The sequence below is a fragment of the Falco naumanni genome, chromosome Z (genome assembly GCF_017639655.2).
Source record: "Falco naumanni isolate bFalNau1 chromosome Z, bFalNau1.pat, whole genome shotgun sequence".
Taxonomy (NCBI): Eukaryota; Metazoa; Chordata; class Aves; order Falconiformes; family Falconidae; genus Falco; species Falco naumanni.
The window spans coordinates 70888707-70906333 of NC_054080.1; the positions used below are offsets into that span (position 1 = coordinate 70888707).

Consider the following 17627-nt stretch of genomic DNA (forward strand, 5'->3'; position numbering starts at 1 on the left):
CTGTCTAGAACTTGTGATGGATGTGTGCTTTGTCAGGCATTCACTGGCGGTGCAAATGTGCCTATCCAGTGTTTTGGTTATTGTGGCCATTTTTAGGTAATGGCCCTTCTGAGTAAGGGGATGTGTTTTTTGACTGTGCAGTTGGAGCCTTTCTGTATTCTCAGGTACAAAAGGCATTTCAATGCCACATTGTGATCCTTCAGTCTTGGGTAATCCACTGTTTAGTTTGCTCCCTACAGGAACTTGGATCAGCTGATTTATTTTACACAGTGGCTATATTTTTTTGTTTTAAGAATAATCATCTTGTTATCTCTGTCTGCTTAGAATGTCTTCTCACTTGCATTGGTTTTTAGCTCAATACAGAGGCAAAAGGCAGCAGTAAAGTCTTGTGTTGGGAATGAGATTTAAAGATTGGTAGGTGATTGCTAATTCTATCCAAATTATCTATTGGATGTAGAAGGATTTTTGTGCATCACTGGTGTTTATCACAGCTTTCCATGGATATGTTTAAATAAAGCTTGAAGCAGGTCTTAAATTCTCATGTGTGGGGAGGCACCCAGGTGAGTATTGTTTGGTACATATCTGTCTGGTCTCCATTCAGGTGGGCAAGGATGAACCATTTGGGTGTCCCTGGAGTCTGGTTTATCTTCAAAAAGTAAGAATTAGTGTGGCAAATGAAAGTAATGTAAGTTATGGTTTGCTATGCAATGGAAACCAAAGCAGATACTGAAATCTTCTAGTGGAAAAGATAGTTATCTTCTGTGGTTTATCTGTGATCCAGTGTCGGGTTTAAGAAGAATATCCTTAGCAACTTTGCAGCTATTTCCAAGAGCATCTGCAAAGTTAAAGACTTTAAAAAGTGTAACTGTCTAAGAAGTATTTTATACTTTTGTGTTCTACTGAAAGAAATTGAAACTCCTGGAAGTAGGAAAGAAGCTGACAAATGTATGAGGTTGTGTGTTTGCATTACTTCTTGTGGTTATGATTGGATTTTATTTTGTGCATTTCCTATAGCTTTTGCCACTTGTTTTGTTTAATAAAACTCTGATGTTTACTGCACAAACTGTGGAGCTTGCATAGGGTCACTCTGCTCCAAGGACAGACAAATAATGTTCAAGTAAACTGATAAGATACTTTTAGTGGTGAGTCAGTGTAATTGCTGAAACAGGCATCTTGAGGGAAGGATAGCATGATTTCTTGAAGAGTGATCCTTGCCCTTGCATGTAAAGTAGAAGAGCTGCAGGTAAACATGTCTGAGTGGGTTACCAAGTGAGCCAAAACCACAGGGAGAGAAAATGATTTCCCTAATTAGCAAGTTATTTAGCTTTGAGTTATTTATTGTTTGTTTGCAATAGTGCAAAAAAGTATTCATCCTACAAAACTAGAGGGCCAAGTTTAAGGTTTTTCTTAAAATACCCCATTCATCTTGCAGTGATAGACTTGTGGGAGAAATTGGAGTAGGGCAGGAGAAATGACATGCCATCTGATTTTTTTCAACCTCCCCACAGATAATGGGGATATGTGAAATGCTAACAACTTGGTTTTCTTTGCTAAAGTTGAAGTGGGGAAATTAATGTCTTTACAGAGCAATTGAAAACCCTGGCTAAATACTTTTTTCCTTGCAGTTGGCAAACATGAGTTAACTGGGCATAAAGTTGCGGTGAAGATCCTGAATCGACAGAAGATTCGCAGCCTTGATGTTGTAGGAAAAATCCGCAGGGAGATTCAGAACCTCAAACTCTTCAGGCATCCTCATATCATTAAACTGTAAGTTTTGCTTTCTATAATCAAACATAATTAAGCAATAATCTTTTTGCTCTTGCTGATGTGAAACATGTTTAAAGGGCAATACTACTAGCAGTGTCTTGTCAGGAAAGTAACCAGCTTCCAAGTATGCAGTCAGTATCCTATGTGTTTTCACAAAACTGATCTTCCCTACAGGCCAGAGAGCTACAGATAATATAAAAGGTAATGACATGATAGATACTTCTAGTAGCATCCCTTTTAGGTTTTAGCTGCTATGTCAGTTTTCTTTTTCTGGTTTTATTTGATCCTTTTTCCGCTTTGAAAATGAGTTATTAAGAACAAGGTTGTAAAGTGCATTTCTATAGTCAGTTTATTATGTTTTCTTACTTGAAAAACGTTTTTCTGACTGTATAGAAGCATGGATTTAACTTTTGGATTGAAAGGGTTAAAATACTATTTCTCTAGTAGTCTTAGCTGTGATATTTAAGTACATGAGGTACTTTGAACCAAGGTATTAGAGAGAAAATTGGTAAAGGTAAAGCATCTTGGACTATAAGATTTTAGGTAAAACTAACTTTGAAGATGTCATGTAAATAACTGCCTCAGGGTATGGAGGTTATTGAAGTGTTACACTATAATACTAAGCTGCTAAAATAGTTGCACACATAATCATTTGTGTGTGAACACATTTTGAGTCTGAACTCATTGCTGTCAGTGTAGTTCAAGAATAACTACTTCAGTAAGCTGAAGCATGTCTATCTTCCCCTTTCTGTGGGAATCAGTGTATTGCGGTTCTGTAGTGTATGTGTGATTTCAGTTGTTTATTACAGTTTGGATATTTGCAGGCGTAAGCGTACTGTCTTGAAACATTCTTTCTTTGCTACTTCCTGTCTTCTCAATATAATATCTGAATTTTGTCTGAAGTGTTACCAGTGTTCACTTTCTTGTTCCATTAAAAATAGATTACTTCTGGCTGCTGTAAGCTGTTTTTATTTTTTCCCCTTTTAGGTAAGGAGGATATGTAGGACAAAATCAGAATCTCTTAAATGGGGAGTTTGGCAATAAACTAGTTATACCAAACCTTTGAAGTTTTGAAATAATTCTAACTCTACTTGAGGTAGAATGATAAAAATATAATAACTAAAGTATCAGTACTTAGACCTAAATTTTTCATTAGTATTTTTCTCTGATATATGTTCATGATTATTAAGAGTATTTTTTTTCTGGTCTTGAAATACACTTTATGGCAAGTCAGGTTTTTGCATGTTAAATTTTGCAAAGTGTATTTTTGAGACACTGGCAAAGTTCTTCTGAACTCTTTTGTCACTGCACCAAGCTGTCTGTGCAGCAGCACTGCAGATAGTTTTATAGAAATCATTTGGACTAAGTTTAGTTCTTTGAAAGTACAGTGACTAATATTTCTGGCATGGAAAACAAATTTCCTGCTAGCCTTGGCAATGATAACATCACATAGTCAAAGGAGAGGAGATAGCTTCTGAAAAGTATTGTCATTTCAGTAGCTGTAAATTGGCTGAAAAAAAACTTTAAAGAATACTTTTATCTGACTCTTCTGCACAACTTTAGTTTTAACTCAATGTAACTAGCATCTTTTACTGTGTAGTCTAACAGGTATCTTCTTTTATCAGGTACCAGGTCATCAGTACACCAACTGATATTTTCATGGTGATGGAATATGTTTCAGGAGGAGAACTGTTTGATTATATCTGTAAAAATGGAAGGGTAAGGAAGCAGTCCAACTCTACAAATAAGTGACTTGTGTTCTGTTACTGCTTTTGCAGCATTCCTGTGTCACCTGACACTGAGGGGACAGACAGGTTTTTCTTTTGGAGCCTTGGGCAGGATGGTATAATTAAAGCTTTACTTAACATGGTATTATTAGTGTAGACAGAATTTATGATTAGAGTGGCACAGGATTTCTACAAGCAGAATCAATGTAGTACAATTTGTAAGTCACATCATAGAGTTTATAGTACAACCTGTCATTTCTAATCACCTAGACACTCTGCATATGTGGTTTGCAGTATCAATATAACAATCACAGTCTAGACATGAAAAATCATATGAAAGAATGAGCTGCCCACTCAGCCCCTGGAGGAAGCAACAGATGGTGTTGTCCCTGGCCGCCACATGTCATGGGTCTCACTGCCTAGCAGCAGTTGTGGTCCAGGTTTCCCACTTTGGACTTGTAACAGTGTGATTTGTATGGACAGTGCTCTGGGTGCAGTTACACTTCTCTGTTCTGTGATGGCGTTGGCGCTGGCTGGATGCCTGGGACCTTCAAGGCTGGTAAGGAAGGGCTTAATCAAGCCTGGTGCTCACGAGTCTTGAGGCCGGTAGGGATGGTAAGAAATCCCTTTGGTTTGTCTGCTTGGTTCACAAGACCTTCAGGGCCTGATAATGAGGGAAGGGGCATGAATATGTGACTTGCTTAGTCACAGAATCACTACTTGCCTTATAAAATGGCACTAGTTATGCTAACCACATGAGCAGGGGGTACCAGTCACACTCTGTTAAATGTTTGTTTTTATGTATTCAGCATTCATTTTCCTGTTAGCAATTAAAATATACTTTGACTACCTCTTCTGAAAGTAAAAATTGTAATATGTTAACGTATTTCAGATCCTTATGTATGACTTGGTCATGGCATTTTTCCTCTAGTGATTACTGGTATGTTAATTTACAGTAACTGGGTATAGACTGGATGGATATGTATCCAGCTGAAGTGGCTGTAAACTATTTCCTCATTATAACCCATTACTGCAAAGCTACCATTGTGCCCTTATTACCCTCTTCTACTAGTGGAATAGCTGCTGTGAAAGCTCTTGAAGTCACTTCTGACAAACCATCTAGATAGCCAGGATGCTTTTAATTAGTTGTTAAAACAAACTGTAATTTTTGGGTTAGGCACAGGTTGGTAGGAAATGCCCAGTTAAGCCTGCTGTTTGGGACTAGCTGCTACTGGCATAAATAGCATCTAAAATGTATCACTTCTGTGCTGCATGTTTGCAGCTTGTCTACTTAAGTCTTACGCTGTGCTTAGATGCGGAAGTTTGTTGATACTACGGTAAGACAAAGTTAATACTTGGGTGCTAGTGTTTCTAGTTACTTAGTATGTAACATCTGTCTAACCAATTTCAAAAGCATTACAAAATTTCAGTGGCTTTGAGTCTGTGGGTGTGTTGTAGTCATTTTAGAGCTATAGTACTAACAAAATGGTGTAAGCTATGAAGCTTTCTGTTACAAGTTCTGATAATCTGCTGTAAAAAGTATAAAAATGATAAATGATAACTTCAGGTCATGGGAGAATTTTCTTTAATATGAATGAAAACAAAGTTATCTTCCACTGTTTCGTAATTGTTTAAAACCTTTGTCTGTCTTAGCTTGATGAGAAGGAAAGTAGACGTCTGTTCCAGCAAATCCTTTCTGGTGTGGATTACTGCCACAGGCATATGGTGGTGCATAGAGATCTGAAGCCTGAAAATGTGCTGCTTGATGCACACATGAATGCGAAGATAGCTGACTTCGGTAAGCGTTGCTGTGTTATATCTGATTGCATTTCTGGTGTTTAGATCCTGTTAATTACTACGGAAAATATTTAATTAAAAGTATACACTTGAATAACCTGTTGGTGGGACACAATACAAAAACCTGAAGAGAATGAATGTAAAGCAAAATGTTTTCCTCTCAAACTTTTTTTAGGTATTTTTTTGGTAACTGGGTGAAATTGTGAACGGATTTGTTTGGTTTTGTGTAACAGTTTTCTCTGAAATGCTAAATAGGTTTAGCTCCTGACCTTTCTACTTCAAAATTTACTCCTATTGCCTGTTTCACCATCTGTAAAATGTAGATGCATAGCTCTCTTGGAAGTACAGTGCAAGGGCAATTGATCATATTTAAGAACTACATTGCTATAGTAGAATACACTAGTCCTATTAAACTACTCTAAATTCACTTCAAAAACTCTAAATATGTGATTGAGAAATTGGGAATAAAGTGTAAAAAATAAAGTAAGAGCAGTTAATCTTGCAAATCATGCTTTTTTTGCTATATAGCTGCCTAGTTAGAAAGCTTAATTGTTTATACTAGCTGTGAACAGCTGCTAAGAAGACTGGGAGCTAGTTCTTGGAACTATGTGAATCAGGAAAACCATATAAGCATAGTAAGGTATCCATACTGCTACATCATCATGATATATCTCTTATAGTGGATAATACCTGCCCTTGTAAATCACTTCGAGGTCTTTGAGGAAAGGTGTTAAGGTAATGCTGAGTATTTTCAGTATATTTTGTAAGTATGGTGTTGCAGTATGTGAGCACTGGGAATCGTATTGATTTCTTGTGCATACAGAATACTTAGGCTGAAACTGCTTATGTGGTAAAGAAATAAAGTACAGTAACTTATAGAAATGTATTCCTGTAACTTAAGTTTATCAGCAAAGCTGTAATGGTCAGTTAGTTGTGACTAGTGTATTAATATATAAGAGCTTAATAAAAGCTTTTGTGTATTAGAATATGAAAGCTAACCAAGCTGTACTCTTTCATCTCCCACTCCCTTCCCTTTCTCCCATAAAAGGGCATAATTCCATCTCTGAGACGGAGTTCTCTGGCTTACGGTAGTCTTGATCATGCAGCACTGAGGAAGCTAGAACATATTATCCACGGCTATTCTTTAAGTGGTAGTTCTTTACTAATATTAGTCTGTACTGAGGGCTGGTGAATGAAGATGGCTTAGTTCTAAAGTACACTTCAGTAATTGCTAATGGAATATCTAAAACCAAACTACTGAAATGCAGTGATTCAGGAACCAGCTGAGCAGTGTGGATGTCTAAATTGTGGTGAAGTCATATGTACTCCTCAGTCTCCTTAATCTGTATAACCTCTTTAAAGATTTTTAGGCAATTCTCTGGTATCATCTTCCACTTTTGCATTTCGAAGTAAATGTGGTTTTTAAGATTTTCTTGTTAATGACCAAAATTGTATCTGGCTGTGCTGCTCCATCTCCCTTAGAGCAACTGTGTTCTGTCATGCCTGTGTCATCCAGATCAGACTGTTTTTTTTTGTCTTGGAATGAATGTGTTCTCAAATTTTTCTAGGTCATGTGCAATAATGGATTGGTGTTACTCATCTGGTAAACTAAATGAAAGATTATGTAGCACACTTATATAAAAAAAATCAGTAATTCCAAACAATGTTATTTCTTTACTGAGATAAATATGTTAATTTTCCTATTTGAATTACTAGTTGTTTGCTCTAAGTGGAATATGCAGTGTGAAATATTTTTGCTGTCTGAATTTTTAGTAGTTACTTTTATATACTTTCAGGTCTATCAAATATGATGTCAGATGGAGAATTTTTAAGAACAAGCTGTGGTTCCCCTAACTATGCTGCACCAGAAGTAATTTCAGGAAGGTAGTTTCTTTAATATCGGATGCATGTGTGCATGTATTTCATCCATTTTGCTGCTTGATTCTAAAGGCTGTAAAGCTACTTCAGTTGACAAGCTTGATGCTAAGAAACTGTGGGCTGAACTTTTAATTGTCTTGATAATTTTTCATGAGTACTTAAGGCTTCTGTGACCTACTTTTGCAATACCTCCTGTAAGGTGGAGGTCATTTCTAATGCCCCAAATCCAGTATGTACAGTGGGCCTGAACTGGTTTAAAATCTCACTTACAGCTGGGATCTTGGAAGTAGAGGTATGGCTAGAATTACAGGCAGAAGTCTGGTGTGAAGTTGAGTAGTAGGAAAATAACTGCTGCAGGGTAGATGCTTAATCATAAGGTAACTTTGCCTTTTTTGGAATCTTATGATTGTCAAATCTGCTGCTTTGTTACCCACCCTAATGCTGCCTCTCCTGACTGGAAGCCAAATGTCTTTTTTATTCATGTGACAAGTTCTTCTATATGGACTAGTCAAACTTTTCAGCCTCCCGGATTTGGAGGATAGATGGTGTTGCACAGGTTCCATTATAACAGTGGTAACAATGTATGACATGAGCTTTCTTAGTAGTTGCGAATTTATTTCAGTTTGCCATTGCCTTAAATTGCATTTGTAGATTATTGGTATACAGTAGAGGAGAAAACTACTACATGCTTGTATCTTATATATTTAAAGAAGGAGGATGCACGGCATACAAATGAAATGGTATAGTACTTGCAGATTAGTTGTCCTAAGTGTATATGCTTTTAGTTATTGTGATAGAATGTAAGAAAGTAGAGGAAATAAATATAAACTTAAATGTATTAAATGCAAATTTCTAATGGCTAACTCTTTCCCAGATTATATGCAGGTCCAGAAGTAGATATTTGGAGCAGTGGGGTTATTCTCTATGCTTTGTTATGTGGAACGCTTCCATTTGATGATGATCACGTGCCAACCCTTTTTAAGAAGATATGTGATGGTATCTTTTATACCCCTCAGTACCTGAATCCATCTGTAATTAGTCTTTTGAAGCACATGCTGCAAGTCGATCCAATGAAGAGAGCAACAATCAGAGACATCAGGTAAAACACTAACTGGTGTCTGATCACAAGATGCTGGAATGATAATCTCAGTGCAGATACACAGAACTATTGTTCATATAGCTTGTCCATGTTTTATAGACTGAGATGATTTCCAGTGGCCAATGAAGTTTCTGTTGGAGGTCACAGTAGAACAAATGATATACATGACATATAGCAATTCTGAGAAACTGTTGGTTTAAGACTGTTACAGCAAAGCTGTTTAATGGTAGAACAGTTTGCAAAAAATACAATGTATTGACTTCTCTGGGCAAAAAAATTCATTGCTGTTAAACCCCACTATTCTGTACCGTGAATGTCTGAAAGGAAGTTATGGCTCCTTAATCTAACTACTGCTTTTATTTGTAATTCTTCGAACTCGAAGAATCATCTGTTAAGACTGAATATTCCATGTGCAAAATAAGACTTTCTAGCTTCAAAACCTTAGCATGAATTTACGTATAAGCAATAGTTACTGCATTGAATACTGGTAAGTTAAAGTTTATAGGTACAGATAGCCATTGTAGGCTCCAGATTCAAAGAGGAGAGAGATTCTGGAGAAGGTGACTGCTTTGACAAGTGTGCAGTGGGTTGAATTAAAAAAAATAAAAAATTGGTAGCTGATAGACATTACATTACATAGCAGCTTAGTTATGTTTTCCTGCTTCCTTTATAAGAAGCTCTAAGGAGAGAGCTCTGATACACTTCCTAACTTAAAACCATAAAAGAAGCATTTTTACTAAGGTAGTAAGTCTGCAGTGTTCATGTTCTTTCAGTAGGACAAAGCCAGTGGTACACTCATCTCTTGCTACTTTACTACCATGGAAAGTACTTCCTTGCAGAAATAGGAGCACTGTGAGAACTAAGCATTGTAAACCATCGTGGATAGGAACTTAGTCAATCAAGTACGTCTGGAAGAGTAGTGGTGTGAAAAAGATGTTGAAAAAAGTTGGTTACAGAGCATGGTTGGTTTTTGAATCCTAAACAGTTCTGTTCTATTAGCCATAAGACATGTCACCTTATAGTTTGAAGGACAAACTGAGCTGGATTAAATACCCTAATTCTTCTAGGGAGGTGCATGTGTACATGCAAGGGGAGAGGCCCACTGCCATGAATGGTAACAAAATATTCCTCTGGGTTCGGTCATCCAGCTAGGTATGTGCTTTCTAGTGGTACAGGAGAAGCTTTTTCTGCTTCTGAATTAATTGGTTGCTTCTGATGAAAGTCAGTTTTACTCAACTCATTTGTGCTGAGACATGTTCTTAGGCTCACACTGACTAGAGCTTGGTCCATCGTACTGATTTTGCCTGGGATAGCATTTGTTTTCTTCATAGTAGCTTGTATAGGGCTGTGTTCTGGATTTGCGCTCGGAACAGTGTTGATAACACGTGGATGCTTGTTACTTCTGAGAATTGCTTACACAGTGTCAAGGCCTTTTCTGTTCCTCACGCCACCCCACCAACAAGTAGGCTGGGGTTGCACGAGAAGTTGGGATGGGATATGGCTGGGACAGCTGACCCCAACTGACCAAAGGGATTCCATGCCATATGGCATTACGCTCACTCAGCAATAAAACTGGGAGGGAGGTTGGCGAGGTAGGCTGCTGCTCATGGTCATGCTGATGGCAGGGCATCAGTCAATTGGTGAGCAATTGCTGTAGTTTGCACCACTTGTCTGTCTTGGGTTTTATTTTCCCTCTGTTTTTTTTCTTCTCCTTACAAACTTTTTTTAAAAAATGCTTTCTAATTTTCAAACTTATCTCAACCCATGTTTTTCTCACTTTTACTCTTCCTATTCTGCCCCTTATTCCACTGGGGAGGAGTGAGTGAGTGGCTGTGTGGTGCTTAATTGCTGGCTGGTGTTAAATGGTAACAGGCCTTTTTGGTGCCCAATGTGAGGCTCGAAGGGTTTGATAACAGATTTGACCACAGCATATTAGATAGAATTTAGAATTATTACCTGTTAACAGTTGCTGCTCACAATATTGATTTATCTGTTCTCAATACTAGTATTATCTGATCTGTGCCATGTTCCCTTTTTTTGCTGTATGTGTTAAAGACTGGTTTTTGGCTTTTGCAGTTTCCTGCGCTCTGTAGTGCTTTAGTAATGTTTTGCTTGGGAGAGTTGTTACTAAAATGGAGTGCTTTAGCTTAATCTGGTAGTCGGGGTCTGTACTGAAGCTGTTACTGTACCTTGGGTACCATCTCATAGGGACAATTAACTACACTCCTTTGTTCAAGACAGTTTTTTTTGTGGAGGAAATACAGAATGGCATCTTCACCACCTTCTGTAATGTTTTATCCCTTGATAGAATAGCTCTTCAGTGTCTTGAACACCCTTTGGTAATCAAAATACTTCTACTGGTATTTCTTAAGAATATTGATTGAGCTTTTTCTGAGGTTAACAAGCTATTTAGGAATATCATGAGGCCTGACAGCAGTGTGGTTAAGGATGGCAAGGCATTTGGGAGAATGTGGGCAGATACCTAGAAAGTTTGTCACCTCCAATAGTCTGGGACTTCACACACAAACAAGTGGGGTCCTGATGAAGTGATACAATATTTGAAAAAGATGCCCTGGCTATTCCAAAGAGTCACTGCACTGTGCTGGAGCCTGGCCTGTGCCTACTGAACACTATTAAGCACTCTCGAGGAAAAGAGAGGGCCTTTGGATCTGAAAATACACCAACAGGCTGTGACTAGGCCAGAGACACAGCCTTCAACTGTGTAAGTTGCTCCTATAATTAAAAAGAAACACTCAAAGTGGAAGTCAACTCATTTTATAAGGGATGAAAAAGCTTCTCCTAAGAGGAGCAGGAGAGAGAATCAGAAGAGGCAGCCTGTTCTGCAGCAGAGCAGACAGAAAACACTCGATCCCTATGCCTGAGTGAGCTGCAAGTTAAGGAAAAAATTTCGGACCTCAACTAGGAAAGCAAATTCTCAGTTACTCTGATGCTGAGATACTGGGACCAGTAGTCAAGAATTAGCAGCTAAGGAAGCCCAGCAGCTGGAATTCCTCGCTAGAGATAAGGCCATTGATAAATGCATTGTAAAAGGGGAGTCCTCAATCTTAGGAGGTGACTCCTGGAGAGGGTCAAGGACAGCTATCTCTTCAAGGAAGATCTTTCATATTCTCTAAGCAAAGGGACCACGACTGAGGGAAGTATCCAGTGTCTGAGGGAACTGGTAATCATGGGGGTGATCTGTAGTGACCTGAATGACAGCCAGGTATCTCAAGACATGGATGAAATCTGGTGCACATGGTCCATGTTGCTATAGTTTGTACAAAGGGCACTGATGTCATATGCCAACACCCTGGTGATAAGCTGGACAGACATAGAGGCAGCAATTGTGGATGGGCTGGCCAGCAAACTGAGAGTTCAAAGAGAATCTTGCTTCCTTCATACAGGCCTGTGTCTTGGCTATGGAAAAACCCACAAGTTTCTTTCTCACTTCTGATTTTCCTCAACATCCTACTGGGGTGAATTGAATGAGCAGTTGTGTGGTATGTAGTTGCTGTCTGGGGTTAAACCATGACATCCATATAACTGCTCTTAAACCTGTAGCCATCTTTATCCTACAGCCTAGAACGCTTTCAAGATTAGCATCATGCTGTATCCTTTGGCTAGTTAAGCGGCTTAGTTTAGGCACACAAAACAATCATTTTTCCTGGTCAGTATTTGCTTCTTTTGACGTGTGGAATTAGACTCTATCTCAAAAGTTATAAAGTAGGTATGTTTATTGTGCGCAGATGCACGGGGGATCGCTCCTCCACAAGCGTGCATACCCGAAATGACGAACCATCCCACATTTATACAATGAAACAAATGAATATTCAATTAACGCCTATACATATTCGTTACCTAAACCGTGCTTTGTATGTTAATTAGCTTATCAGTCTGTTTCCTGGAATGTGGTGGTCTTGCAGGTTTGTAGGTGATTCATGTTCTTGTGACCATCCCATCTTCTCCAGCAAGAAGACTTAGCACTCCCTCCCTCTAGATAGCATTGGAATATCTCTCATCCTTTTCTCATTCTTTCTTAAATAGCCCCTTTGTTAGAGGAAGAAGGACAGGCATCCCCTCAAAACTGTAGTTGTCTCCTCAGAGCTGTGTGCCTATGTGACCAGACACCGCACCCATGACCAGTCACCATACCCACATTCCTTGAGCAGACATATACAATCACAATCGATGTCCATTGTCCCCATTTCACACTATTTCTCCATATTAATCCCCCCTTTTCTATCAAACCAAGTAAATTCTTTTACTTAAGCAGTCTTCCCGAATGATATAAAGCATCATACATAAGTGTTACCCTTTTAAACATTCTCCAAACCCACAAATATAACATAATGGTTAGTATTAAGGAAATTCCTAAACTGATCAATAAGATCATAATGGGGTGTACCATAGTGTTAAGAATTCCTGTTGCAGAAGGTGACCAGCCAAAGAGAGTATCCCACCAATTATGGTTTCCATCCTGTTCTACCTTTTTTAAAACTTTCTTGATCCCCTCTACATCATGATGGATCATAAGAAGAGTTTCGTGTCCCTTTTCTTTGGTTTCTTCCAGTATACGTTGTAAATCTGCATGTTTTAATAGTTCTTTTATACTGCTTATATTTAGTCCTATGGGGGTAGGAATTATCATCTGTGATAGGGTAAAGTTAGATGTAAAATTACAGATACAGTAATTTGAATATTGTGCAGTCTCCTTTACCTCCCCATCTACAGTTATTGTGTTACACTTAGTTCTCAAACATGCACATTCCTTCCCTGCATATATAATTACTGTTTTCAAGTTTGCATTTGGTTGGGCCTCGAAATGACATATTTTCAGATCTGTATCTAAACAAGTATCCTGAGCCATTATAGTATTGCTTTCACAGAGGAAGCCTTGCTGTTCTCGCATAATACAAGATTCTAAATCTACTGTTTGCCACTTGTCGCCTATCTTTCTGGCCCATGTTCTATGTTCAAAAGGATATTTTCCTAGGCATATTATAAAGATGGGCTCGGTTAAGGTAAAATTGTGCCAACATTCCCGTGAATTAAAGCACATGGTTGTATTTAGAAGGGTAAATTCCTTATCTACCTTTCTGACATTAATCAGGGTGTCTCCTGAAATCTTGGTGTTATCTTTTTCATTATATGTTTGACACCCTACTTTTATCCTATCTCCTAATTTTCCCCATAATCGGTCGACTTTGTTTACATCCTCCCGATCCCATTGATTCCTTTGGTACAGCTCATTTTCAGAAAAAAACACCATAGCTAGTTTCGTCTTTGAGTCCACCTTTCCCATTATTCCAGTGTGTTTTTTCTGGGCATGATTCCAAGGCCAGTTATCAGGCTCTTGGTTGTAGGCAAGAGAGAGGGTACAAAAAAACCACAAATGGTTTAAACCCACTATTGATCATTTTAAGAATCTAAACGTTCCTCATATATACATATAAAATCTATTTTGATCAAAAATATCTTTGTTTGAGTTGGGGCTTACTGATAACAAATTGGGCAAGACTGGCCACTGGCTCAGTCCCAGACTCTTTTGTTCTATATTGTTTGTTGTGGTGCCCTTCCCATATGGTGGATCCACAACCGCTCAGGTTCACTTGCTTGCCACCCACATTGTTCCCATTTGTCCAAGTAAATTTAAGTTTCAGTTCTTTTTTATTTGGGGTTACTTTCCACGAAGTTGCAGGGGCTTTCTTGATCCGGGTATGGTGAATCCAAGAATTCTGTCCCTCAACCTTGATTGCAGTGTAGGTGGTGAGTAGGACTTGAAAAGGTCTGGTCCACTGTGGTTCCAGGGTTTTATCTGTAAAACACTTAACGTATACATAGTTCCCTGGTCGTATATCGTGAACAGGTCCATCCAGACCCCTACTGCGTGTTCCCATCACATGCTTCTCAATTCTTATTAATTGTTTGTTTAGTGCCACCATATAGGAAGTCATTGTTTCTTCACCAATCTGTGAAGATGTCCCCTTTTGTACCCCATAGGGTCGTCCATATAAAATTTCAAATGGGCTAAGACCCTCTTTTGCTCTTGGTCTAGTTCGAATTTGTGTAAGAGCTAATGGCAAAGACTGGGGCCGAGTTAGATTTGTTTCTTGACCTAACTTGACAATCTGTTGTTTGATTAGATGATTCATCTTTTCCACCTGGCCACTCGATTGTTGTCGGTATGGGGTATGTAATTGCCAATCTATTCCTAGATGGTGGCTGATCTGTTGCACTATTTTGGACACAAAATGTGGTCCTCTATTCGAGGACATTACCGCTGGAACTCCAAACCTAGGTATTATCTCTTGGAGCAGTATTTTGGTCACTTCCCGGGCTTTAGCAGTTCTGCATGGGAAGGCTTCTGGCCAACCTGAAAAGGTATCTGTTAGTACCAATAAATATCGATACCCCCCTTTTCAAGGAAGTTCCGAGAAATTGATCTGCCAGTGTTGCCCTGGAACATTTCCTCTACTAATGTTCCCTACTTTTATTTTATTTGCTTTATTGGGATTATTGCATAAACACATTTCACATTGCTGAGTCACCTGTTTTATTACAGTATACAAGTTTTGCCCTATCAATTTCTGATTTAGACTTTTATATAAAGCATCAGCTCCCCAATGCGTCTTATTAATAATAGGGCTGTGGTCCATATTAAATTAGATGGTACCACTATATGACCATCCCTTAAATAAGTCCACTTACTTAATTTTATCATTCATGTCCTGAATTCTCTTTAAGTTTTCTTTTAGAATAGTTTGGCTCCTGATCTGTACTTACAGTTTGGATTTTATCGTCTGGTATTAAGGATAATTCCTCCTTTCCTACCTCCTCTGTTACTTGTCTGGCCTCATGGTTGGCCAGGCGGGTTCCAATTTCCAAATCCGTGCCTCAGAGTGGGCCATTCCTCACATCAAGGTCTGGCATGGCATATGTTCCCACCGCTCAACGCCTACTGCATTGCAGCCAACAGCGGAGCTCAAGATTCTTCTTGGTGGCAAACACAGAGGCACACCCAGTCTTGCCCTTGACTATGGTAGGAGGCACCTGACCAACCTTATTCCTTGTACTTCGTTGTCAATGCAGTTTCATCTGCACATCCCATAATAAGTCACTGTCATGGCAAAACACACAGATTTACATTAGTAGAACTACTACAGAGTGTATTTTATCTTAGTTTTTATGCCCATACCCCCCACAGCCCTGCTGACCAAGGGATATTGTTTTACCTGAACTAGGCAGGCCTTCCCTTATCATTTTTACTGTAACAGGCAAAGCATTTTCTTTGCCTTACCTGGAATTTATTTCCGGATTTACCTCGTTAAAGATTTCTTTTACTTCAGGGAGGTCCTCTTTTCCACTTTTCTGTTGAATTAAAGATAAGCTCAAGATTTCAATCACTTGATCATTTTAAACTTTTGGCTTCATTTCTCCTTTTTTAAATGTCTAGATGTTCTAATAAATCTCATCCCAACAAAGATTTTTTGTGAATTTGGCATTCTTATTTGATTTTTTAGTTTGTACTTTAAAGGTTTCAGGATGTTTTCCTGGTGGCCAGCAGCTCCCACAACTGTAACAATTTTTTATTATTTTCTTTTTACTGAAGTTTAACAAATAAGTTGGTTTTGTATTCACTAAAATTCCACCTCATACCCATTCCCTGCCCTAAAGGGGCCGTTACCGGTCCTGTTGTACTGCAAATGCTGCAGCAATTGGGGTGACATTGTCAGGTCCTTCTGCTCAATTGTCAGCAACAGCAACCCCCTCCTCCTCACCATCAGAAGGGTTCGGGGCAGGAGATGCTCTTCCTGCTCTGCAGGTTACACAAGCCTGCCTCTGCAACAGCACTTCTGTTTTAACTCTTTCTTACCCTGAATGCGAATCTGCTCCTTGTTGCTTTAAGTCTGTGTTCTTATTTATTGTGCCTTTGCAGGCAAACAGAAAACATCCTGCCATGCATCCCAGCATGATTCAGTCACACCTTCGAGGGGGTACGGGGGTTTGTACAAACTCACCCCAATACTTTAACACTTTCACAAGGTCTTTGATTCTACACACACACCTGCCTCAGGTTTTACATACATCAGTACAAGTTTTTATCTTAAAACGTGTTTCATTCTGGTTGTTCCACAGAAGGAACCGCAACCTGAGCTTTTTAACACAAAAATTTCAACAAGAACATCTTTCCAGTTTAGGTCTCAGTTTTTTTCCTATCCTTTTCTAGAGCCATAATCAAAGATCAGGTGATGTTAATCTCGCACTCTTTCTAGTGCTAGTACCATAGGATCCGGAGGGGGTACTAATCCACAGTCCTTTTGCCACTCGGGTTTGTCCTGGAGGACGAAGAACATGTCTGCATATGATACTTCGTCCCATTTTCCCTCTCTTCTCAGAAAAAACATTAATCGCAGGAGAGTGTTATAATCTAACGTTCCTCCCTCCTGAGACCATTTTGCATCACTCCAATTTATACAAAGGCCACCACTGATTACAATATTTAATCAATTTCCTTCTATTTTCGGTGCCACCCTGTCCTACGATATCACTCCAATGTTTTAATATACAACCCAAGGGCGATTTTTCACAGGGCTTACTCCTTCCATTTCCCATTTTGCAATTTTAATTACTTTGTTTTTCTCCGGCCGCCTTAGCCACCCAAGGTCAGAAACGCAGGTAGAGCTTCTTACTCATTTTGCACTCAAACGCCTGTCTCAAGCACTCTTGCACTCACACTCAGTCAAAATAATTAAGCTATACACGTAAAATCAAAATGCGCATCTGAATCACACCATTCACACTCTCCGTGCAACCCTCAGGCACACAAGCAGTATATTATACGGTACCGTGCACTTACATACAACTTTTAGGAACACAAACAGTTCACAAAGTATGCATTTCAATGAACAATCGCCAAAAAACAAACAAAAAAACAATTTTTCCTGGTCTTAAGCAGAGTTTTAAGTTTTCCGCTATTTGCCACGAATTACCAGAATATTATTATTTTTCAACATACATTTCATAACTCCAAGTTTTGAACATGTAACAAGACAACACATAGAACAAACAAGACACAGAGCGCTATTTCAGTTGTTACATTCTAGGAATTCCCCAATTCTTAAGACAACCTCAAGGAAGTTTTTAGCTTCCCCCTTTTTCTTTTTTTTTTTTTTTTCCCTTTTTTTTTTCCTACGCAGAAGTTTCCCTTTTACTTTTGCTGTGAGGTCCCTCTTGTTCCTGTGAGATTCCACCTTATTCCGTCCCACCCCCCGCTTTCCGTCACGAGGCCTCCAGGCTTTTAGGAATGGCAGTAACCTCGGGTTTGCTCGATCTGCCCTCAAGATCGCTAGCGGCCACCC

At 38.9% G+C, this 17627-nt stretch overlaps 1 protein-coding gene across 1 annotated transcript in view; it reads left to right on the forward strand.

Annotated features, from left to right (window-relative positions):
* PRKAA1 (protein kinase AMP-activated catalytic subunit alpha 1) overlaps nt 1-17627 on the forward strand; it is a 32828-nt gene that overhangs the window by 5898 nt on the left and 9303 nt on the right. Inside the window, exons 2-6 of the mRNA XM_040579421.1 lie at nt 1626-1767; nt 3393-3486; nt 5148-5292; nt 7088-7175; nt 8044-8268. Coding sequence (XP_040435355.1) covers nt 1626-1767; nt 3393-3486; nt 5148-5292; nt 7088-7175; nt 8044-8268 — 694 coding nt within the window. The remainder of the gene's footprint in view (nt 1-1625; nt 1768-3392; nt 3487-5147; nt 5293-7087; nt 7176-8043; nt 8269-17627) is intronic.